Here is a 26496-nt window from a genome sequence, read left to right as displayed (position 1 = left end):
CCCTATTTATTAGATTACTACTATATATAATTAACACCCCAAGATTTTTTTTTAAACTGAATATACGTTACTAAATGTATTTGGCGCCATTTTAGTGACTTTCCCTTGTTATGACTAACAGACCACATCAGCCATCAAGGTATCCAGAGCAGTCTCCCTGCAAAATATCTGGAATCCCCAGCTCCAGTTCACCTGCTTGCCAGTCAACCTCATCCCTTAACTTTGGCATCAAGAGAAGCATACCTGCTCACCCACCTCCTGTGAAACCTAACACTCTAGGCCTCAATCCCAGGACTGGCATCTGAGGCTGTGCTGATAAGGAGAGCTAGCCACTGCACCTGACGGTACACCTTGAGCTCTCCTTTTCATTGGGCAAGAATGTTGGGGAAATATTAGGCATAGTGGAGCTCTTCCTACTGCTCTGGCAAAGAGGCTAAAACTAGGTGCCATACAAAAACAACAAAAGGGGCTAAGGGAGGGAAAGCAAACAAACAAAGAAAGCAACAGCTGAGAAGGAGGGGAAGGAAAAGAGAAAAATCAAGGGGCATAATAAAATAAATATTGACTGGCTATTGGAGCAACAGTATTGAAAAAATATATACATCTCCATTGTATATACTGCCCTCAAATGTCACATAGCGTGCAAGGATCTCAGGAACTGGTTTCCCCTCTGGGTACTATTTTACTGCAATTGACATGGCAACCAGTCTGTGTGTGTGTTACTTTCACACACACACACACACACACACACACACACACACCCCCACACCCACCCACTTTTCACCCATGCTGAGAAGAGGTGAATAGAAGATATAGTACCACAGTATATTGCTGGGTAGATGAGACTGGCAGGAGCGGGGGTGGATAAGAGACTGCAGAGTATTGAACAGGCTGTGAAGAAGACTGCAGAAACCGGATAGGCTGAAGAAGTAACAGTTTTATATAAACAGTTAATACCAGAGAAGAAGAAAAATGGACAAAAAAAAAAAACCTGAGTAAACTGAGGTATTTTGCAATAGCATGACAATATAATTTAATAGAAAATTTGAAAAACTTCATATAGTAAGAACTAATGTGTTTTTACATATATCTATGTCCTATCAAGAGGGGCATTTTGATTATTAAATACTGTAATAAACTATATGACAAAGCAGCAAACTAAGTATAATTTAAACAGATAATTTTGCTACTTTCAATAGTTACATGTAAACCATTTTTGTTTTAAAGTATGTATATGCAGTTTAAATACATATTTCAGTTTTTAAATCCAGAACTAAGCAAGTATAAAAAACAAATCAAAACATGCCATTTTATGATTGAGCAAAAGGTGCATTTTGAAATACAACTGAATTTACCACTCCTAAAATCTTATATGCATAGTAGGGGCACCAAAAATACCAAAGATTTACCACGACTAACAACATTTGCCATATGTGACTAATATGGTATATAAATGCAAGATTATTGGGTTACAGCAGCAAGCCTGTAGGGGATGGGATAATTATGGAGAAGGCAACAACAGCTCTTGGGAAGAGGAAAGAAAATACATGCATGCTGTATTGCTCTTGTACATCCCATACTAGTAATAGGAAGTACAGATGAGTCTGACCAGTTTCAAGACGACTTAACTCTGTAGGCTGCAGAGCTTAAGCTCTAGTGTAGATGCAGCTTGAGCACACAAAACAGAAGATTTAACACAAGGAAAATAGACCAAGATGACAGTGAAGGTAAAAGGCCCATGAATAACTTTTAAACGAGTTTGAGCAAGGTTGTGCATCACTACCTAAAGCTGGTGAGGCAAGAGCCTGTACTTAGATGCTAGGAATCACTGCTATAAAAGTAGGACTATTTTATGGGTGTTTGGGTTAGGCTTAAAGTGGTCTGTTAGCTTCCTTTAACACAAGAATAGGAGGTTAAAACAGATCCAATTCTTTAGTGTTATTATACATCACTATGAAATGTACTAATTAATCCTTTGAAAGTGTCATGAGGTCATTTCATGACTTAAATTAAGAGATTTGGGACAGGGACTGGAAAAGAAAGGGAATGTAGCTCTCCATGTTAAAATGAAATAATTAGTCTAATATACAGTATAGGGAGAGGGCAGAAAGGATAGAGAGTTTGGCCCTTGTTAAATGTTTACCATTTGAGCCCTGGTTCAGTTACTTTCATCCTGCTAAGCAGTAACAGTGGTGTTAGTAAGGTGGTGATGCTTGCTACATCCTTGATATCAGAACCTTGACAGTTCTTCTTTACGTTTTTTATGTGTTTTAGGAAAACGTGACTGCTCTGTCACATCATCTGGAAGACTGGTAGGTCTGGTGATTAAAAAGAATATCCAGTTACATGTATGTGGCTAGTTAATGCTTCTCTTTCAAAAAATTCCACAACAATTCAGTCTACTATTTTCTTATTATTGGATGGTAAGAAGGCTCAGTCGAGCATCGTGTATTTGACGTGCACCTGTGATAGGATGTGATTAGCTGCTGGTTGCTGCTGAGGTGGTTGCTGTGGAGGTCCAGGCACTTGGGTCCTAACAGGCTGCTGAAGCATAGGAGGATTATACACAACAGGAGTGCCATCTGGGTTAATGAATGGCTGACCTAGAGTATAGAGAAAAAAAATAAAATAAAAGACACGTTATTTAGGTTGACAGACTGCTATAAATATATTTAAATCCAATGATATCAAAAATAAAGTCTGATAATATAACATGAGGTCTGAACTACTGTATTTTATACTAATTTTTTGTTATATTACTAAATACTTGCCATTAGAATTAGAACGGCAATTACCAAAGGCCTCATTTGCAAGATTATTTGTAATTAAAAGCCCATATATTTCTGTGGTAAATAGTGATCATGTCCAGAAAATAGCTAGTCATTTACCAAAGGCAAATTTATGGACTAAAATGGATGACCAATATTTATTTGTGTCAGTCTTGAAAGATCTTTTTCAATTATATGGACTGAAAAAAGTATAAGGAGAAGAAGAAAATTCATAAAACAGTTTTCTTCTCCTCATATCCCTAAGAAGCAATTTAAAAGTGTCTCCCTTATCAGCTAAAATGCCAGTCAAGATGTATGGTATTGTAGAAAGAGAAATTATTTCTCTTTCCATAAAACAGTAGTTATAATTACATTGCCATTTTTGTCATTAAGAACCTTTTAAATAGCCATCTCCCTAAAGTGAATTTATTCAAAACTTTCAGCTGAACTGATATTTAATACTATATTCCCATGAAATATTTGCATCCCCAACATTGAGGCAGCCTGCTAATGTAAGAGAACCAAAAAGTGAAAATGTTTAAAAGCTGACTACAAGTAATAATGAAAATGACTGATTTCAATGTTTGAGCTTAGCAAAGACGCAAAAAGGAAACAGAACAGCAAAAAGCGGAAAAAATAAAACTAGATTTTGAAACTTATCATGATCTAGGGTTTTATTAGTAACAATTATGTTTACAAAAAAAAATTAACCTGAGAATTTCCATTTAAAGATGAGGGACAGAGCCAACTTCCTGTCTCATTTCCCTACATCAGCCTGAGCCTAGCTAGTTTGGTAGTAACAAGAAATTCTCATCATTTCCATATAGTCGAGGCACCCATGTGTTTATATGCTAATGAAATCTTTTCAGTTTTACCTGCGGACTGTCACATTTCTCCAAGGATAGAAATTTAGTTTCCACATGAGGATATTTCAGTGAGGGGCATAAGACAGAAGCTAGATTAAGGAAACCAAACACCACATCTCAAATAGGCTACAGAGGTTTGCATAACAAAGGGATGTGGGAAAGGCCCAATGTCCAGTCTAAGGCTATGTCCAGACTAGGAGCTGAGGGTGTGGTTCCCAGTGTGGGTAGACATACTCACGCTAGCTCTCAGTGAACTACCATGTTAAAAATAGTTGCGGTAGCACAGGCAGCAGTGAGCAGCAGCACCGGTTAGCGGTCCCAAATACGAACCCACGGGATTCAGGTGGGTTTGTACTTAGGGCACCTACCCCATGCTACCACTGCCCGTGCTACTGCTGCCACACTATTTTTAGCATGCTAGCTTGATGAAAGCTAGCGTGAGTATGTCTACTGGAGCTGGGAATCATCATCCCAGCTTCAAGTGGATGTAGCTTAAGACTGGGCCCATTCATTTGATATATTCCAACTGTATTTGATTTGGCTTAACACTTCTCCTTCAATCTCAGGGACTGGGGATCCATGGAGATATTCTTCACAGCCTTAGGGAGTCCAAGATTTTTCATTCCCCTTCCCCCCCACACTTTCTAGGCTGACTAAGATCACTCTTGCTCCCCACTGTGACTAGGAGGGAGAGATGGGGGAAGAGCCTTCTCTTGTTGTCTGGGAAGAGAGAGACAAAGCACATTGACTCTCTCACACTGCTAAGTCTGCAGAAATCACTGTCAGGGAAAGTAAGAACTTAACCTGTGCTCTTTGAACTCTCTCTCATGTGAAAAGGCAGAGCTAGAAGAGCCATCACTTCTTCCCAAACTGCCCATGAATATCGGTTATCATCTGGGAACTCATCTGAACAGAATGTTGCTGATATTCATACTGTTCTGGAAGGGTATTAATATCATTCAACCATTCCTACTGAAGGATCCTTTCCTGTAAACTTATGACATAGGCCTCCAATAGTGAAAGCAAAATTAATGTCTGAGAAAAGTATAAATATGTAATTAATGGGCCACACTATTTGAAATCAAGACAGTTTTATAAAATGAATTAAATTTTAGTTCAGGTAGTTTCAGGTACCTGCTCTTAAGTCGTCCTGCCAACTAGTGGGGTTTTACAATCCTTCCCCCACCCCCACTTTATTTATTTTTTAATAAAAAGATTTCTTGGTCTCCAGTTGCTATGTAGAAGACCCACAAACAAAACATAGGAAAACTGACTAACAATACAAAAGAAAAAAGTGAAACCGACCACACACAAAATGCTGTCAAAAACACTAAGTAAACAAACTGAAAAAAGAGAAAGTATTTTTCTCTTAAAATTAAAATTATTTATACCAGTAAATACAATAAAACAATGCAAATATAATTTTCAAGTTGATGGTGTTCCTTTGAATGTGCAATGTTTGCCCAATTGAGTGATGACTCTGAAAACTTCTACAATCATTAAACCCAGTAAACACGGGAGAGCTAAGCTGACTGGTAAATTTGAGACATTAGATACTAGGAATATAGGCTAACAAAGGGATTATTACACCTTAGTTTGAACTATAGCGTAGCTGTTAGTCAGAACCTGGGCAGGGAAATCGTTATCACCTTGCTAGCAAGAAGTCTGTTTACTTATGGCTCTGGCTAAGACTCTTTCAACTCCAGTATAGATAGAGCCTAAAGTTCTTAATTTTCTGGTGCGAGTGCTTCACCTTGCTATGACAGTGACTGTGGCATAACATAGATAAATGGCCAATAGGAACATGGGACATCCACTTATCAACTATGCAACTGTTGTTTTATGACTAGACTAGGGATGCTGCTACAGCATCCAGCCCTAAGATACTAAATATACCATCTTCAGTTTACAATAAGCACCTGGGGCTGGGAAATGCATGCTATTTCTGGGTACTGGTTTCTCAGTTTATAACATGGCTGGCTTTAGCCATTCTTTCCATAAGGCACATACGGAGAAAGATTTAAGTAACTGATACAAGTACTAACAGAACCATGAACGTAAAATGTTTTCTCTAATATGGCTTACCATATTAGCACATGATTTATTTTAAGGAAACAAATATAGTCAGGGCTGAAAGATAATGGATTTATTTAGTTAAGTACAAAACTACAGTTTCAAAAGTGAAATAATTTAGCTCCCATTTCCTCCCCCCTCAAAAAAAAATATGACTCTAAAGGAAACGAAAAGTACTCTGATGAGACAAAAACAATTTTTTAAAAATGTAACTTGCCATGTATTACAATTAATAAAATAAGGCTGTAGCTTGATAAGGAAGATATCCCCAAAGATTTCATTTTCTAGAATTAAAAAATGATCAAAGAACGCTTTGTTTATACTAACTTCCATTATATAAAAAGCTTCCCCAAATATTAAGACGTGATACAAACAATATATTAAACATGTATAATACAGTATTCCTGAACTTTTTTGGTAGTTCCTCAAGCATACACTTAGCTTTACTATAACCTGTAGGCTAATCCAGTCTGATAACAGCAGGTTTCCTCCCATCCCTACTATTGTGATGTAAGCATAATGGTTACCTATCAGAACATTTATATTAAGTGCACTGAGCAAACACTAAAAACACACAACTCTGAAAAAGTTGGGGGGTTGGGGGGGGGGGAAGGAGGGAAGGAAAAGACAACACTACAATACACTCACAAGTTAAACAGTTTACACGTTATTCCAAAGTTCTAAACCATAATAAAAATGTCCACAACTGGATACCAACCTGTTTGAGGGTTGATCAGAATACTGCCAGGTGGTATGCCTGCCGCTTCCAAGGGAAGCAAAAAGAAGCTAGTGCTAGTAGGTGTCACTTGCCCACTTATGCCACCATCAAAGGAAAGAGATTTACTAGTGCTGACAGTTGGATAGACAGCAGGTGTGCCATGAGAAGGCTGGCTTAGAGCTGTGACTGGAAGAGGCTGCTGGGTGTGAGAAAGAGAACCCGTGGATGACCCTACACTACTAGAAGACTCTGAACCTAGGAAAGGAGTAATGAGAAATTGTTTTTACCTAGAGTCAGAAACATCATGCTCATTTAAATATATAATTTTTAAAAGCTTACCCTTAAATAACAGCATGTAACTACAGTATTAGACTATGGATTTTTCAATAAAGCCTGAACAGAGCACATCTATTACAAGCGTCTTTCTGTAAACTCTGGGACTGATTTTACATTGCCTTGCTCTTTGTTTAGTCTTTTGCAACAGAGCAAAATGAATATGAAATCAAAATGGTACCATATTATACCCACTTTGCACAGGTGCTAATGACTACATAAGGTGCAAGGGACTGGAGAATCAGACAGCCGAAGCATGCAACTAAAAGCTATCTTCTAATAACCCAGCCACCGAAAAGTCCCTAAAATATGTCTCTAGATATTTTTGAACAGCACTTGTCTTTTTCTAAAGTCCTCTTTGAATATACAGTTCATAATATTTTCTATTAGACCTTTGCCATAATAGTTGCATAACATGCAGGTGCAGAAAATTAATGTAAATGTTTAAGCATAAGTAATCTTAATCAGCAGCCACTAAATAACCTAGAGGAGAAAACAAGACTCAGAACAATGCTGTGATGAAAATTATGTCATTTAAAGATCAATGAAACTATTTTAAGATTATTTGAACTGCCTTTGCAGAAAATTATAAATTATTATACTTTATCTTTGTATTGCATTTTTTACCCATACATCTCAAAGCAGTTAAAGGTAAATATTAACAACTTCATTTTACAGATGAGATAACTGAGGTACAAAGAGATTAAGTAAATTGCCCAATCCACAATCACTGTATCCCAGTGCTATGATCAATCTCCACTTGCCCATAGTCCTTTTCTTGATTTCACAGTTTTCTTACATCTGCATCAGCTTCTAGATCATGTAGAGACATTAGACTTATCTTTAACTATGTTGACTTCAATCAAAATTTATACATTTAGGCCCATATTTATTTATTTACTTTAAATCACCACAACCTATGAATGCAGTGAAACAACCACCACCAATATTGACCTTTTCAAGTTAGGGTCCCATCTTTCAGAAATCAAAATAAAAGTTTTCATTTTTAGCAAGGTATTTTCTTCTTCTAATTTGGTGAGAGAAAACCTTTCTATAATGTATCCGATATAGATTATGGTACAACTATAATTGACTTTATCAAAAGTCATCTCAAATAATGCTATTTCATTGCTAAACTAAATAGCCAAAATTTATGCCATAGATTTTGAAATATATACAAAGTACTAAAGAGAAACATTTCTCAACAACATTTTGTCAGATCTTCATTTCATACAGAAATTCTGCTTGTGATGTTAATATCTCCTGTGTTATTGAAATATGCTTTAATGCACTTTATTTCCCTTTTATATTTTGGTGGGGGGTAGTGGGAGTTTAGTGTTTAATGGCAAATGTTTAATGGATCATCACTGAAGACAGGGTTTATAGCACTGACTAAAGCAAAGTATAATACAGACAAGCACTCACATCCTTTTACTTTCCTACACAGCACTACCTATAATCTTAAACTAAACAAGTGAGTGTAGTGGTTAAGCCCTGAAACTCCCCAGTGCAGAGAATGCCAATTGTGTCATATTGGCTGATCACTTTAGAATACGGGTGACCTGTCCAATATGCACTAAACAGGCTACCAAATTTGTTTCACTTTCTATCGCAACAGGATCTGAAGCCAGGTCTTCTGAAGCAGACAAAACACTGTTTATAGATACAGAATAAATTATGAGCTAGCACACCTCTGACTCACAGAATCTCATAGAACAAGTACGTAGTTCAATCTTCTGCAGTAAGACAGTTTACTATGATGAAAATTCATATTACTGGGGTTTATTCTGAATTAAGTGTAAACTTCATTTTTAACACTGCCAGTTAGAAACAATGGAACAAATATGAATAATAATCCACAGGCTTTATTACTGAATTGGTTCTAATTAAAGGGATATCAATGGGATATCAACGTACAGTTTTCTACAAGTTTGCCATGCAGCTTTGACTGAAGAGATGAACTCAGACTGAAACCGTTCTGAACTGTAACTCTGTTCCCTGCCCCCATAAAGTAGTAAATTGTTTTATTCTGACAAGTATTTCTACATACTTTCATGGATATGGAATAAATTCCACTAGCTAGCAAAGGCCTTCTAAAACTTGCTTCTCACTTTACAACTAGAGTTCCAAGATCTTCATTTCATTTCCAATATGAACTCTATTTTTATAGAAAGTTAAACACACAATGGGCCTAATCCTGTAGCCAGTCTTAGTATGCAACACCCATTGCAGTCAAGATGCTTTCTGCGCACAGAGGAGTTACAAGATTGGGCCCTACGCTTATGTATACAAATGCAGTGTGCATTAACTATCAGGCAAACTGGTACTTTGCTGCTACATAAAACTGTTGACTTGTACAGATTTATTATACCTGTCTTAGACAGCTTGCCTGTGCTTTTGCTGCTTCCAGAGCTATCTCCTCTTGTCAGAACTGAAATCCCACTGAAGCTGCTGGCTTTCGTTACAACTGGCTTCAAATTGCGGATGGAATTATCAGAGTCCGTGCTGCTCCAGGGTCGGGGTTCAGAGTACTGCAGCTCATTTTCAGTACTGCTTTGATGGCTGTTGGCTGATCTCCCTGAAGCTTCCTTATTGACTCTGTAATTTATAAACTAATCTTTTAATACATGCATCGTTTGCAAAATAAAGAAAAAAAATTAAGGTGAAATGCATGAAGAATACTTTGAGATTAAAAATAATGCACTGAATACCTAAATATCTGCCGCCTTTGCTGCGTACTATTCGTTTCCTCCTCTTGGATTCTGTTGACATTTTTAACAAGAGAGCTTAGTATTTATTAAGAAAATGTAAATAGGAACCAATTTAAATTGTGAATACTCTTACCTTCTGTCAATAAGATAATTCTCTTGGGAACACAGGGCCTGGAAAAAAAAGTATAAAATACAATTTAATTTTAATTATTTTCCTTAATGATGCATAGAGACTCTAATCAAGATGAGACCCGATGGTGTTATTTTTTTACTCCAATACTCAATGTCGTCCAGCTCTTCCCGTATAGTATTCCGATCCTCTTTTGCATTGACGATGCCTCCCAACTTTGTATCATCAGAAGATTTCATTAGCACACACTTACTTTCTGAGCCAAGATAATAAATGAAAATATTAAATAAGATCAGTCCCAAGACTGTTTCTCGAGGAACTCCACCAGTAAACTCCCTTCAGTCCAAGAGTTCACCTTTCAGTACAATCCATTGTAAACTCTTTAGCCATGTCCTTACCCATTTTGCAATTCTTGTACTAATCCCCATCTTCTCCAGAATTAACTAAAATTTTCCATGTGATACCATATCAAATGCTTCACTGAAGTTCAGTGAGATTAGATCTACTGCATTTCCCTGGACCCAAAAAATTAGTTATCTTCTCAAAGAAAGATATCAGATTAGTTTGGCACAATCCATGTTTGGTAAACTAATGTTGCATTTTATCCCATTTTCCATTTACTTCCATGTCTTTAAACCTTTTTTCCTTCAACATTTATTCTGAAGCCTTGAATACTACTGGAGGTCAGACAAATGGGTCTGTAGTTGCCTGGATCACTCCTCACTTATCTCCCTTCTTAAATATAGGTACTATGTTTTCTATTCTTCCGTTATTTGTTTCCATCCCAATTTAATAGTTTATTACTGTAATTTTATATGCCAGTTTTCAGCATGCTGTAATGGAGATTATCTAGATACCCTGCCTTGAGTGCATTAAGATCTTTGAGGTTTGCTTCCACCTTGGATGTGGCAACATCTATTGGCTACCTTGCCTTTCCCCCCATGTTCTACATTATCATCCTTATTGAAAACTGAGGCAGAGAGCTCATTTAAGTTTGTGGCTCATACCTGGGTCTCTACCCCATCCTCACTGCATACCAGTCCCACTTCTTTTCTTGTTCTATTTTTATTTATATGGCTAAAAATGGTTTGCTATTTGTTTTAATTTCCTTTGCAGGTTTAATTCATCTTGACTTTTGGCAATTTACACTTAATTCCTACAATTTCTGACCTTCAAGATGTAGCTTTCTTTGTTGATCAGTCCTTTCTTCCATTCATTTTAGGCTCTCTGCTTACTCCTATAATACCCTTTTTGAGGTGGTTATTCATCCAGTTATGTCTGGAGCCCTTTCCTTCAATTTTCCCCCCCTTGTTTGGAATGTAAATTCAAGACATTTTTTACACACTTGACACCAAGAAATTCCAAATCTCCTCCACTTTTACATCTCTGAGCTCTTTAGTCTAACTGATTTAACTAACTAGTTCCCTTAATTTCTGAAAATCTGCCCTTTTAAAAATCAAAAAAACTTTCCTTACCAACCTGTTTTTTCATTATTCTTCCATTTAATTTAAACTTAATCAGCTCCTCATCACTTGATCCAATGCTATTTTTTATGACCACTTCTTCTCTGAGGTCTTCACTACTTACCAAAACCAAGCCTAAAACATCATCAACTCTTGCTGGTTATTTGGTGAAGAAATATGTCAGCTATTATATCTAGGAATAATTGGGCCCTACCATTATTAGTAGCATTTGCTCTCCAATCTATAGCCAGGAAATTAAAGTCTCCCATAACAATAATTCCTGGGAGTAGTTATCTTTCTATATTAAAAATAGATTTCTACTCTATCCATATCCAAATCCTACTCTGCGGGATCTATAACAGACCCTTAGCCCTACTGCAATAGGCACTCTTTCACAATCCTTTCCCAAAATGATTTTGGCCCAAACCATTTCTGTTTTATCCATGCTATCTTCTCTTATTCCTTTACAATCTAGCGCATCACTGATGTACAATGCTACCCCCACCACATTTATCTTTATTTCTCTGTCCTGAACAGCTCATATTCTTCAATACCTATATTTTAGTAATGATTGTTATTCTGCCATGTTTCTGTTATCCTTATAAAATCTGTTTTCACATCCTGCACCAATAGTTCTAGTTCTTCCATTTTGTTGCCCAGTCTCCTTACATTAAGGTATAAAAATCTCAGCTGTCTCTCTCTGCCCTCAACCAATTTCCTAGTTCAAATAGGTATAGCCTTTTTGCTCTCCACACTCCTACCCTGACGTGTTCAAATAACTATTTTTGAGCTCTGTGAGTGTAAAAAGCATATTATTACATCAATATAGCTCCCTACAGTCAGATAGATACCATAAAGGAATGTAGTGATCTGAAAGCCAAATTATGATCTCCCAACCTTTTCACTCACCTGCACTAAGCAACCATTATCTACTCACATGACAGTGTGGAATGATTATGGACTATTGAGGAAAATATCACATTTTCAAGATATTTGACATTTATTTTGTCAGTACTTAAATATATTAATGACTATTCAAGTGAATCCAAAGGCAAGGAAACAATATGTAAAAAAATTTAAGCCTAACAATTATCTATCTAAGGCATTCTTATTTACATACAAACAATAGAAAGGGATTGCACAGTGACTGAGAGGCTCTCTGAGAGGCCACTCTCTGCCAAAGTTCCTTGGGCGGTCAGAAGGAACTGAGAGGCAGTTGGAGTGGCCTCGACCTTTATCCTCCCAGGTGGGAGGGAAGAGGACACACTCAGGGTGCAGAGACAGCCCAAATACACTGTTGGCCAAAAGAATCCAAACTTAAGTGCATGGCACAAGCACATCAACTGTAATATATCTGGACAAGCACTTGAAGAATCATTACTTCTGAACATTCTGGGTTGAACGATTGTTTCTTAGTTTAGGTTAATTGCTTTCGAAAGGAATAACAACACAGAGGTCAAGGAAAAAACACAAAATTAAAATAAGAAAAAGTAAATGTTGTGGTAAGTACTGCAGAAGTCCGAATAATTTGTTAACAAAAGTTTGTTCTCTTTTGCTGTTGGACAAAGTGAAAAATGCTTTTCAATATATACGGATGCTGCAAAACTAGTCTACCAAAGGTTATTCTCCTAATTTTAGAATGAGAATCTGTTTTTAGTATTTTTTGTGCAGAGAACGCAAAAAGGCAATTATGTAAAAAGGTACCTTTTAAAATAGATGTCCTTCCTGTATGTTTTTTATTTATGCTTATTTTACTGACAAACAAGGCTGAATTCCAGTTAGCACTGCAGAGTTAATGCTGCTCTGGCACAGTGAGTTGGATATTTTACTTGCTCAGACATCATCATAATGATCATCGAAACCATCAGAACTGTTAAGTAATTTTTTTAAACTGTATATAGATGAAAACCTATATCATTAAGAAGAAAAATCCTTTTAAATATGAACTTTGGGTACATGTACGTATGAAATTGTCAGACAGAAAAAAATTTCCCAAGAGAAAGATGCAGTGAGATTTTCTTTTGATTTAATACCTACATCTTGTGCAAATATTCGTTCTCTAGCTCTCTGGTATTCTTCTTCTCGTTCTTCTATAGATTTGCTTCTTCTGTCATCTTTTAAGCGTATTCGCATCTAAATTAAATTAAATAAGTGATAAGATTAAATACCAATTTCTACAAGAAAAAATAGTATGAATTTATAGTCAAAGCATCAATATGAAAAAAATAAAATTCCATACATTTACCTGGTTATCATCTTTGTCTAAACTAGAATTCTCTCTTTTAAGGATGTACCGTTTCTGAAAATCTTCACATTTCTCATCCTTTATATGCTCACAAAACTTTTGATCAGGTCTAAGGAAAGTGATTAGGAAAAAAAGTTACACTTCAGACAAAATGATGAATGACCTTATAAATATATAAATCCATATATTGTATATCAATATAAGAGACACACTGACACCAAGTGAAATAGTTTGAGAAACATTCTATTAAAATATCACATATAAAATATTACAATTTGACTGGAGTGTTGGGTTTCATAATAAGCTGTCGACCTGCAAACTGAAAAAATATCAAAAACATAACACGTTTCTGTAACCTGACAACTCTTGCTGTCATGATGCATACGAAACCTTTTTCTAAAACAGACCTATTCTTCCTTCAAAGTATGTTTTCAATTCCCAATGAAAGTAGCAAGCAAACAGGTGTCACTGGGGACTCAGAAGTTTCTCATAATCTATAGTTGTAGCAATGCAAGGGAATTTGGGATGTGCATGAGACTGAATGATAAGTGTCTACTCCTTAAACAGCCACAAAACTTATTTCAAGGGAAATTAGAATATAAGGAGATGGGAGTGATGGAAAACAAATTAAACGGTTAAAATAAACAGAAAAAGGCAAGAGGAGGAAGAACGCAGTCATGCATGCAAGCGGAAGTCTAGCAAGAATGCAGGAAGCTAGAGTTCATGACAGTTTTGTTTTGTTTTTTTAAATCCAACTGCCTTATGAATGGATCACGAGACCCCCTCCAAACTACTGTTAGGTACCAAAAACTACTGACAACAATGGCAACTATGCTAAATTATTTACAGTCGCAAGATCAGACAACTGGAAGGAATTTGGCTACTGAAGGGTATAACATATATATGGTCTGTATTTCGGTTTTTTTTAGTTATTACTCAGAGCATTTGTATAAAAGCAGGATTTTTTTTCTTTATAATGTGAACTGCAGTACTTTTAACCAAACCTAACTAAATGGTTGCTGGATGCCCATACATAATTAGCAGGCATTTCAGAGAACCTTTAGACTGTCTTACCTCTTTCTTTTAAAGGTCCCTGAATTTACTGCCCTGCAATCACCAACTTCCCACTCCACTGAGACGTCCCAGTGTGGACTGGGTTGTTGATATCAGTAACACCACTGATCGACGCTGGAGCGGGGAATCTGCCTATGAGGAAAAGGTAAGTTTGGTTTTATTCAATATGGAGCAGCTCTCCAAGATTTTCTTTCTAAATTCTTATTTTATATCCCAAGTGATTTAAAATAAGAATACCGAAACCTTAAAGAATCATCCTAATGTCTACAGGTTAGATGAAATGCCTGCTAATTAGTAACTGCATTTATTAGGGCTTCCAGAGACTATTCACAAGATTGTTGGGTGGTGTTTTGTTTTTAAAAAGTTTGCAATTAAGAGTTTTTCTGCTACTGCTATTTATTCCCCACTTCAAGTAATCATAATCCTCGGTCTGAGACATCAGACTTTGTGGGCATGGAAATGCCTGATTTGAGAAATATGGAAGTATAACTTCAGTTAGGGAATTTATAGCAAAACCAAATGGATTCAAATAGTAAAAGTATTTAATACCTCAAAATTATATATACTTCCATCTTCAAAGTATCCTACAAACATTTATTGGTGCAACCTAATGCCCGTCAGAGTGTTACCAGTCCCATTTTACAGAATACAAAATTGAGGTAAACGGATTAGATTTTGTGGCCCAAAAATCAGATGGAATCCATGTTAGCACTGGGATTAGAACTCAGGCCTTCCCAGCTCCTAGATTTGTGCCCAAACCACTAGAAGATCCTGTTTCATGCAAATATACTGAGTAATAAAAACAACCAAAAAATACAAAAAAAATCTATTAGCAGAATGGTTCAGAGAGAATAGCTTTGTGTTATAAATCTTGGGTTTCCAATGGGCCTAATCTTTCTAGAGCTACAGAGTTTAACATATCAGCAGGGTTAAATCAGACTTCATCTTTCTTAGATAGGTTGTGTGCACACATGCGCGCACGTATGTGTAGAAGACAGACAGGTCTTTTGGATGAAACATATACTGTGTTTGGATATTGAAGATCTCATGATCCCATTGTGACACTATCTCAGGGGAACACCCTGCACCCCCATATTCATCCTTATAATACGATTGTGTGGCATCCAATGCAAAGTTTGTCATGTTGGGTGTCTTCGGAAAGCTCATGATGCACCGAGCATTGTTACAGTAATGTTATAGGTTGTAATTTCATGTGTTTAGTTATGAGGCTGAAAATGTGTCCTCATGGCTTAAAACAAGCCCATGCAAAACTCTCCAGGAACAGAGAGCCAGTTCACACCTTATCAGGGCATGTATGGGACAAATCCAGCCCAGCCTCAGAGGAACGAAGGACAACGGCCTAGGCAGCAACAAAGGATTTGTTGGACTCTCGAGTCATCCCCCTTCTGTTGGTCAGTTTGGGACTACATTGAGGTAATGCTCACCTGACCCTGAAGGGGAGGGGGCAAAGCCAAGAGGGAAGAAAGAACATGATAAAAGGGAGACACATTTGCCATGCTCTTCCTCTCTCTTCCACCTCCATCTACAGACACCAGCGACTGCAGCACTGATCAAAGGTGAAAGCCTGGCTGAAGGACAACCAGCCAGCCTATGGTGAGAAGCATCTAAGTTTGTAAGGGCACTGGAAGTGTTAAGATCAGCTTAGAATGTGTTTTGCTTTTATTTCATTTGACCAAATCTGATTTGTTGTGCTTTGACTTATAATCACTTAAAATCTATCTTTTGTAGTTAATAAATTTGTTTATTCTACCTGAAGCAGTGCGCTTGGTGTGAAGTGTGTCAAGGGACTCCCCTTGGGATAACAAGCCTTGTACATATCAATTTCTTTGTTAAATTGACAAACTCATATAAGCTTGCAGCGTCCAGCAGGCATAACTGGACACTGCAAGACGGAGGTTCCTAGGGTTGTGTCTAGGACCAGAGATATTGACTAGTGTAATTCAGTTGCACAATCCAAGCAGCAGCTGGCCAAAAGGGTTAACTCACGTAACTGGGAGCAGCTTACATGATATAGGTTGTGCACGAACATCCCAGTAGTAGGGATTCTCACAGCAGAGCAGGGTAAGGCTGGCTCCCAGAGTTGAGGATTGGAGTGACCTAGCAGATCACCGGTCCAGATAACACCAGGGGAATGTCACCCATGTCTCCTTATGTGATAGGGGTTTGCCCTGTGTCCTTGGCAAGAATGTTCCAACCCTCACAGTTATATAGCTGTGGTTGTCAATTTGGTTGCTACCTTCCACCCAACTATATCTATTAATTATTTAACAGCGGGATGAAAGTTAATATATACATTTAAGATATTATTACTGAAAGCTGTTTTCAAAGTTGTTCAATTGTTCTTTAAACCTGGCTTCTTAAATTCTGAACACAATCAAAACACTAAAAATGTTAATCAAATTCAAAACCATTTAGAGAGAGAAAACTGACAAGAGAAAGTTATATATACAATTTTTACCTTAAAAGTTATAATTAAAAATGCAAATAGTAACAAAGTAAACAAGGCCAGTTCAAGCAATGCTGGAGACCTTCCCAAACCCCCCCCCCCATCAAGTGGGCCTCCACATGATAGAAACCAAAATTCAGTAAGACCCCTTATCACTTCACTTGCCACCAGCTGTCCTATCATTCTAGTTCAGGGGCCGCTGCTTATTTCCACAGGGAAGCAACAAGGAATGTACCTAGAACTAGTGGGGTGTGTTTCTGAATAGAGTTACAGAATTGATGGAAATTTTTTTTTATATACAGAGACAGAGCCTGTGATGTGACCCATCCAGGGTTGCATTACATACTCTGATCTCACCAAGAGCTCAAAGTCTTCTTAACATGACACCTTTTATATGGACGTTCATATTCCACATCACATAGCTTCGAATCAACAATAAAGATCTCACTGACGCCCGTCCTTGAGAGAATGAGCCCCCAAGTGTTGATTGACTCCTGAGGCTGCAGATTTGGTATCATTGTCTAAATTGGCCTTGAGAGTAAATCCATGCACCAAAATTCGAAGAATTATTTCAAAATTATGACAACTTACATTCTTGTATTGCTAGTTTTGTTTACTATCACTGACTTCCCACTCTGGTCCACATTATGTTCCAATCCAAAGTAAGCAGCTACTCTATGCAACAGCATTCTATGGTAAGAGGTCATGGGGGGAAATTTTTTGCGTGGAATTCTGGAAGAGAAAAGTACTCGTTTTACAAAACAACAAAAATATTTTTGAATAATTTTTTTGTTAAAATTGCATCACTTACTCGTTACCACCAATGAAATCTAAAATTTCCTGTTCTAATTTCAGCAGCATCATTCTGTCCCTGAAAATAAAACACAACACTCATATAGGAAACACTCCAGAATTGAAAATATATGAATTTTAAACATGCATAGGTAACATCCGTTCCCCTAATGAATGGGCAACAATGGCAGTTTACCAGCAGGACCACAAGGAATCTAATTTGCTACTGTGAGTGGATTTTTAGAGTAGAATTGTTCTATCTTGTAAGAAACCAGAATACAACGACCCCTCTCAATCTCTCTCTTCCCATGAGAGTCAGCAGAAAGAACAGTCATTGAGATGATGTGCTCAAGTGAAAAGAATAAAATGGCTTCAAATCTCTACCAAAGGGGTCCCTGCTGGTTGATATGGGTAAGCAGGACTCCCAAATGGGCATGGCGCAAAAGCCAGTTACCTCCTGTGCAGGAGATGGGTTGCTGGCCATGGGGCTGTCCACACTGGTGTCTTGGGCATGGCCAGGAGGGAAAACAGCAGTTGCTGGGTCTCTGCAGCCTCTGAGCAGGCCAAGGAGGCGGCGGGGATGGGGGTGGGAATGGGGGCTGGTCCGCTCTCTCTGCCTCTCCTATGGTCAGTGCAGCTGGCACTCCCTACCCCAAAGTGTGTGGTGAGGAACTCTTTGCTCCTGCAAAAGCAAAGGGTCTCAGCAAACACACTGACCACAGTAGGGCAAACTGCCTGTCTCTTCCCTGAGGTAGGAAGGGGAGGGGAATGCATACCATTAGAAAAATTTCTGGGGGTGTCCTTGCCTTGACGTGTCATTCAAGTTCAAGTAAGAGGTGTGCTATTCGCTTATTTAATTGAACTGTATTACTTCTTAACCCCATTAAGGCCTTAATGGCTAAATCCTAAAAGGGTATCTGATTCTAGAATCTAGAACTATATTTCTGCATGTGGCTCGCCAAGGTGCCCCAAAATTTCCATCCAATCCACAACATTGAAAACACTGACCATCCAAAATTTGCAAGTTCTCCCTGTAACTTAGACACTATGGCATCTTCTATACAGGACCAAAATAAAACAAGGCAATATGTTACAGAATATATATACACACTTGAACTCCTTTGCCCTTTTCATAGCTCCCTATAGATAATAATACATGAAGAGTTTTAAAAACAGGATTATAAAACATTCTTTAATAAAAAGTGACTGCTGCATATTTTCATTATTTTTGTGAATTGCAGATCTTCATTCTCAATTTCTTCTTCAAATTCATAACCACGAACAAAGAACCATGATAAAAGATAAAATACTTAATTTTCATATCATTTTTAAAAATATGGCCCAGGCAGGTAGTGAAAGTAGTTACTATCTGATGGCTGCTTGTAACCTACATAACGTGAATTGCAATACAGTTCTTAATGTCACTATTATCAAAATTATGAATGCAATTGGCATTAATTAGAACTTTTATTTGAAGACTCAGTAAAGGCACCAAGGAATTAATGGGAATGGAAAATTTACTGAACTTTCACCCCTAGAACCATTTCATCCAAGTCAAGAGTGAGACAAATTGATGGAGAAGCAAGGAGAGGCTTGCCCTGCTGCTGCGAGTACTACATTTTCATGTAACCTGGCATCTTTCAGCAGCACTACATTCAACTAATGTTAAACATTTCAGAGGCTTAGATTTTAAGACCAAAAAGAAATAATTACAATCATTTAGTCCAATCCCCTGCAAAATCCAGGACACAAAATTTCACTCTAACTCCTGCATCAAGGCCTTAACTTCTGGTTGGGCCAGCGCATCTTTTTGAAAGATATCCAATCTTGATTTAAAGACTTAAAGTGATGGAGAAGCTATCACATTCCCAGGTAATTTGTTCTAATGGTTAATTACTCTCACTGTTACAAATTTGCACTCTTTTTCCAGTCTTCGTTTGCCTTGATAACAGGCAGCTCACGCACTGAGACTACTGTCTCTCATGCTGATCAATACTATTTCATTGTTTCCTTGTGCTCCCCTCCAGTTTGTTGTATTCACTTCTTGTCCCTTGTCAGATATTTGACTGTAACTTTAAAAAGTTACCTAAACAGGAAAGGACGGTTAAAAAAATTGTTTTTGGTGGAAAGGGAGGAGAAAAAGTCCATCTCAGCAACAGTATCTTAAATGGCTTCTAAAGTCACAACTGCTTCATGATTAACTAAACTTTTTCATTTATAAATATAAAATCAGTCACTCACATAGCAAGTATAGTTTTAAGAGAGAAACAGTACAAAGCAACTGTTTCAGTGAAAACTGTGGCCCTTGTATCGTTTGGATCAGCATTATGATAAAAACAACTACTGAAACATGGCTGTAGAATACAGCTTGGCTCACATGGTTCTCAGGGGGGAAAAACATTATCCACACCAATCAAGCAGGTGTTCTTACTCCAGTAATAACAAGGCCTATGAATTCGGAGCTCACATACCCTGGGGATGGGCTTTGTATAAGTTAGATAAGAAAGAAGTCCACAAAAAGGGAGAATGTTTGACAGTTTGAGAAGAAGGAGTAGAAAAAAAATGAAGCCCTGACATGTAAACCATTTTTTTAAAATGTTTTCAGAAACATTGTATAAATGTATTTTACAATTATATGAAACTGAAGACGTTAAAATGGTGAGTACATTCTGATGCTTTAATATAAAATTTGTCAGACTGCTTCTAGCACCAGGGATCTATTTTGCTTTTAATATTCACATATAATTCCCATTACAGTTGAAGTGCAGTTACGGTCAGGAAATAATGTTAAAAGTGACACCTTGCATTCCACATACCTCTCTCTTCCACAACTGGCATACAAACTTCACTCTGTCCTTGCAGTAAATTTAGATTTTTTTTCCTACTGACTGTAACGCAGGCTCAACCTGGTACCCTAAAACTCAGGTGGTATTTTTTGATTTATTTTTTAAAAAAAATTTTTAAATCACCACCACCAAATAAAACAATTCTGGAATAAGAATCCATTCCTCAGATACCAGACTTAATGTGTTGGTTGTGCATTAGAGTATCCTCCAACAGATTGCAGAGTGATAGCAAAGCTGTTCTTAGAAGGCTGATTTTGCCTAGCATGTTTCTCCTGGGTCCTGAGACCTCTTCTTACTTATGAGGAAGAACCAGAAGATGTGCAGTGGATCCTGTTGCCTCACTCCTCCCCTGGACCTCAAATAGTTTTGCTGGTACCCCTAAATCCTGCTCACCCCTGCACAGTAGAACCATGTCAAATCTGTTGCCAGAGAGACCCTGGAGGACCAAAGAGGTTAGGGAAGGATGTGTTCCTTGATGTGCAAAGCAGGAAAAAAAAAAAAAAAAAAAAAGAGTCGCAGCTGTATTAGGTATGTGGCATTGATAAGAAGAAGAGGTGGTGTTTGTGAACTCAGCACACACATTTTGTAGACACAAAAGGACACATTCCTCCTCTCGGTTCCACAGATAAAGCTCCCTCTGAAGTCATTGGAATTTACACCCATATAACTTGAGGCAGGGTCTGCCCATACTGACACCAATGAGTTAGTCTGAGAGATGCTTTTCTTACTATAACTATATCTGAAGGCGTGTTACATATTGAAAAAAGGAACAAACCTCAGAACCTGCTATTCAACACCAAATTAGTTATTGCAACGAACCACATTTTTGCATAGCCAAGTAAAAATATTACACAAGGATGCTGATCCTGCAAATACTTATTAGTAAATTTGTAAACATGCGTAGTTCTATTGAACTCACAACATGGATAAGTGTAGGGCCCAGGAGGGAGAGCCAGCATTTTAAAATATGTTTCAACACTCCACATTAACTATACAAGATCAAATTTAAGGCCTTTGCAAGCTAAGGTGTTTCTAGTGAAAGCTCTCAACACGCATCAGATTAATTAAAAACAAACAAAAAAAGAGATAGCAAAATTGAGTTAATTCAAAACATTTTAATTTAACTTACCTGGGATTGTTTTTTAGTGTATTTACTAAAAATTCATGTAGATCTATGCCAGTTGAATCTGTGTATTCTTGGCTAGAATCTATAAAAAAATATAACACAATGTTATTGAAAAGATCATATGCTCATTCTTTGAACACATGGTTCTTATTACATTTTTAAGATGCTGTTCATACAAGTGAATGAATAACTAAAACTCGGAATCTGGTAAATCTAAGATTTAGATGCATACACTGCACATTAGCTGCTCAACAGATGCCATTCCTAACTCAGTAAACTCAGCCTCACAATAGCTAAGAAGAGCTCTGTGTAGATCAAAAGCTTGTTTCTTTCACCAACAGAAGTTGGTCCAATAAAAGACCCACCTTGCCTCTATAGTAGCTAAGGAAAAGACATGCAAGCAACAAAGTCTCATTGTGCGGATCCAATGTGGAATCATAGATTTTATTACTACTTTTGTCAGTCTGCAGAGGTAACTGCATATTTTCAAGCATTAGAGATTTGCTTTAGGTGACATGTAATACTTTACAAAGTACAAGTCTAACCTTTGTGATGTATGATTTATCCTGTATTGCTACAAGCTCACGTTTGGTGTACCTTCAAGAGATGCCTTCTTTGACTTCTCTTCAACAACTTCCAAATATCCCCTCACGAGAGCAAACATTTCAGTTGCGTAGTGCCTCTTCTGGTTCCTGCTGTTTTCAACCTATTAGCCTGGGTGCCTATGCTTTGTGCCTCAGAATAGGTGATGCACAAAGAAATTTCATCTACCTTTGGACTATGTATTGGCACCCATCACTGCAATATCCAAGCACCTCCTAATGTTCTTCTTCTTAGGGCTTTCTTCTTAAAAAGATATGTTGAAGCTCCTACCCATTTCCAAGTGAAGAGCAGCATAGACTTGTGCCTAGGTTTCAACTGCCCCGGTGGTCAGTCCTGGATTGCCTTAATCCAGCCTGCTCTCAATTGCTCTTGAAAACAAAGATGCCAAATTTCCAGGAGCATTCCTGGTAAAACATTTATAAAGCTGAAAAATGGTGTGCTCTTTATTTTTGTAAATTTAGTAAATTTGTTTATCAGTTTTTAAGCTATAACAATTTAGTAATCATCAGTGGGAAACCGAACTCTAACATTAGGCAAGTTTCTATTTTCAGCACACTTTACAAGTTAAAGGGCTTAAACTACCGAATGACATGTAACAAGATAGCCTTAAAACAGTTGCCTATCTCCACTATTCTGCTACTCCGCCTTTAATTCCCCATCATCAGTTTGAAGAGAATAATTTCTTTCATGATATGTTTAGGGAACATATTAAAGGATAAACACACTGGTTAGGTTAAAAGAACATGATGGTGTGGCTTTCCCCGACTCTGTCACCACCCAAAACTTGATTTCAAGCTTTGAGGACAAAAAAAAGAAAAAAAAAAAAAACTCAGTTAACTCCTGTACCCCAACTATTTTAATTTGAGTGAACTTCTGATTTCCAACAAGGACAAGAGGCACTGAAATGACATGAGAAAGGCTGCTATAAATTTTAAGTACATGGTAAAAGTAAATATTAGAAATTTCATTTAAAAAATACTGGTTTTATGGCACTGCAGTACAATTTGTTTGAGTCAAGATGTCTGGATAAGTGTTTTGGGGTAATTTATTTGAACAAAAGCTGACCTAAAACCTCAGGCTCACCCATCACCTAATATATATACACTCAAAGTTTTTCCATTTAATAAAGCGTTGTTCACCAGGGACAGGAACAAATTTGTATTATTTTTGCATATCTGCTATTTAAGATATCCTCTAAGTTTTTGGTAAATTGAAAAGAATAGCGCGTCCTTAACAAACCAGTTCACAACACTGTCAGTGTGCAGGATGTTTTTACTCCTGCCATTGACTCACTCCCATCTTCATTTTGAAGACCTTAGAAATCTTTTTCCTTTTAGGGACCTCTCAAAAAGCAATTACAAATTTCAGTAAGAATATTGGCTTCTTGTGAACATGGGGAAGGAGTAGTACAATGGGATGACTCCTCCCCCAGTTACTTCTCCCATACAAAGCCAGGGCATAATCTCAGCCCTCAAACTCCTGGGAGCACAAGGACTGCTCCCTCATACAGCCCCTTTGGAATCAACTATTCCAAAAGGTATGTGGGGATAAGGGCAGGCAACAGCTCCACCATCTTTATGCCAGCCTGCATCAGGGAGGGAAGTATGTCTGCTGTAGCATGTACTCTCTCCGGCAAACTGGGAAGCACCCCAAGAGAGGGTACCTCCTGATATAGATTCCCTCGCCCCAGAGCCAATAAGAGATTTTTTTCCCCCCTTATTTTTAAAAATGAGGTAAGTTTTCAATTACATCTTGAAAGGTTAAAATCAAGTTCTTTTCTCACTGAATTTTCCCTCCACCTATTATGTACACATACTATCCTCTTAATATTGGGATTCTGGAAATGAATGACACTTGTTTCCAGACACACAAAGAATTACACTGTCCACAAACAGATGCACGGAAAGAGTAAGTCACATTTAGACTTATCAGTTTTCTCTTGCTCTCTCTAAATCGAAGAAAGTAAATTCCATCCATTTCTCAACTACCACCATGAAAAATTAAGGAGAGGGGATCTGATGTTCACCCAAGGGCAAATGTTAATGCATCAAAAGTTGTGCAAGTTGTGTTTACACATAGAAACTGCACATGCACAAGTGGACCCTGGAGTGAGGTTCCGAAGAAGAATCAGGCCTGAAGTCTTTGCTGAAAAACTATATGCATTTGACTTTCAGCACAGCAGAATTATTCACAGTAATTATTCCATCAAAGTCACTCAAGATTATTAATGTGGACGTCTAGATAGTTTACTTAAAATATAATTTAAAAGCAGAGTGATAACAAACCTCTTGATAACATTTTTCTGGACAATTTATCACTGGATTTTTCCTTTTCCATTTCATCTTTTGTGGGCTTCTCTTCTTTCTCAAAAGACTGCGTTAACTGGATCTGAATTTTCTCCTGTTGAAAAGTAAGATCAGTCATGATGGAAACTGTTTTAAGTAAGCTATGGCCTGTACCAGAAAATTGCTTTGAAACATGTTCGTTGACAATGGAAAAGTAACTATTATAATAAGTATCTTCAGATCCTCTTAAAATCAGAGAACCCACTTCAAACAAAAACTTATCAAAATGGAGAGAGAAAATATGGAAAGTAGACGCATTTAAATATTTTATAGCGCACATACATCTCAAGGACATATCCCATTTCACGATTATATTAAAGTGTTCTAGATGTTTAAGAAAATAGATAGCATAGGCCAATTTTTTAAAATAGTGAATTGCTCAGTTGATCATTAGGCTCCTCATTGCCAGCTTTTACTCCCTCCACTGAGCAAGTGCAGTGAGAATGCTAAGTAAGCTTTCATAGCACAACACCAATGACAAGAACTTGAACAAGTAGGTTCGAAGGGGGACCAGCTTTCCCAATTTCACCAACAAGTTGTTTACATTTCTTTAATAGTTTAGTGTATTAAGATAATAGCAAATTTGACAAAGGTTATTTATGCCTTGAATTTTTAGTTTAATATAGGTTTGCTAGCAAAGTATATTTCCAGGTAATCCATCTCAAAATCTGAATTGATTTATACAACTGGATACACTATTACAGACTGGATCCCCCCTAAAAGCGAACACAAAAGTTTCCTTTTTAATTTAATCTAATCTAAATTAAAGACTATGCCAACAAGTGACAGGGTAACTTGGCCTTCATACCTATTTAATCTCTGCTGAGGCTGCCTGTAAGGGTGACAGCACCAGTTTTAATTTTTGTGTGTGATGACATTTGCATATGGCATTGCTATGCATTTTCAACATTTGAAAATTAATAGGTCTAACAAATGTTGCTGAATTTCTACATTATCTGACAACCAAAACTATAAATAAATACTGAATTGTTCTACTTACCTATAGTATATGCTATTTTTCTATAGACATCTAAAGTTCTGTATTTGCCACTACTAATCACAAACATTTTGCTCCTCCATATATTCATGTCTTAGACCAAAAGATTCATTTAGCTGAAAACCTGTAGTTTCCACCACAAAATATTCTCTCTCAGCTAACTGTAAACCAGAGTTTAATATGAATAAGCAATCATTTTCTTCCCTTCATCTGAACTAAAAACACTGGTGGCTCTTCAGTTACCTACTTTGTTGTCTTTATGTTAACTAAGAAAAAGGAAACAGTTAATTTCTCACTAGGAAACTGGGTTAGCATGACTTGGATCCACCACTATGATATGCTATTCCACTTCCTTTTATAAATCAGAACAATGTCAGTAGGTAGAAAGAAGTTTCATACCACCACCATTTCCCCTCCTCCCTCATTAATTTTACCAGGTTTCACCTGACAATTGCTTACTCTACACTTATCCCAAATACAAAATGTACAACAACAGTTTAAAGATCTGGGTTAATAAATCAACCTTGTTTAATTTCTTTCCTAATAATGCCCTATAACAATGGATAAGGCTGCGAGTTTGTCACAGAGGTCATGGATTCCGTGACCTCCATGACTTTTGCAGCAGCCTATGTGCCTGGCTCAGGGGCAGCTCAGGCAGCCCTTACGCCAGTTGCACCGGTCACTTATGGGGGAGTCTCAGGCCACCGCATCCCACCCCCCAGCAGCAGAGTTTGGTTGTGGGACAGGGCAGGGAGTTGGGACACGGGACGGGGTGAGGCAGGCTCTGGGCAGCGCTAACTGGAGGGGGCGGGGAGGGGGAAGGAAGGGGACCTCCCTGGAAGCGGCAACATCCCCCTCGCTCACCTCCTAGGCAGAGGCGTGGACTGGCAGCTCTGCAGCGCATGCTGCCTCCACCTTCAGGTTCCTGGCCAATGGGAG

The 26496-nt window shown here is 37.6% G+C and overlaps 1 protein-coding gene across 9 annotated transcripts in view; it reads right to left on the bottom strand.

The window, feature by feature from the left end:
* The window catches only part of R3HDM1 (R3H domain containing 1), a 103915-nt gene that overhangs the window by 55239 nt on the left and 22180 nt on the right, over window positions 1-26496 (bottom strand). For 3 of the 9 annotated variants that reach the window (XM_074967271.1, XM_074967272.1, XM_074967275.1), the window contains 12 exons: window positions 24501-24615; window positions 21616-21694; window positions 17660-17719; window positions 17440-17580; window positions 13308-13416; window positions 13100-13195; window positions 9603-9640; window positions 9470-9520; window positions 9130-9356; window positions 6426-6680; window positions 2464-2603; window positions 820-921 (listed from right to left, as the gene is read on the bottom strand). In XM_074967271.1, coding sequence (XP_074823372.1) covers window positions 820-921; window positions 2464-2603; window positions 6426-6680; window positions 9130-9356; window positions 9470-9520; window positions 9603-9640; window positions 13100-13195; window positions 13308-13416; window positions 17440-17580; window positions 17660-17719; window positions 21616-21694; window positions 24501-24615 — 1413 coding nt within the window. The remainder of the gene's footprint in view (window positions 1-819; window positions 922-2463; window positions 2604-6425; window positions 6681-9129; window positions 9357-9469; window positions 9521-9602; window positions 9641-13099; window positions 13196-13307; window positions 13417-17439; window positions 17581-17659; window positions 17720-21615; window positions 21695-24500; window positions 24616-26496) is intronic. The other 6 variants (XM_074967278.1, XM_074967280.1, XM_074967273.1 and 3 more) reach the window with 5 other exon arrangements.

Source organism: Natator depressus, chromosome 11, assembly GCF_965152275.1.
Source record: "Natator depressus isolate rNatDep1 chromosome 11, rNatDep2.hap1, whole genome shotgun sequence".
NCBI lineage: Eukaryota > Metazoa > Chordata > Testudines > Cheloniidae > Natator > Natator depressus.
The sequence above is the reverse complement of the archived record's forward strand: the minus strand, read 5'-3'. Positions and strand labels throughout refer to the sequence as shown.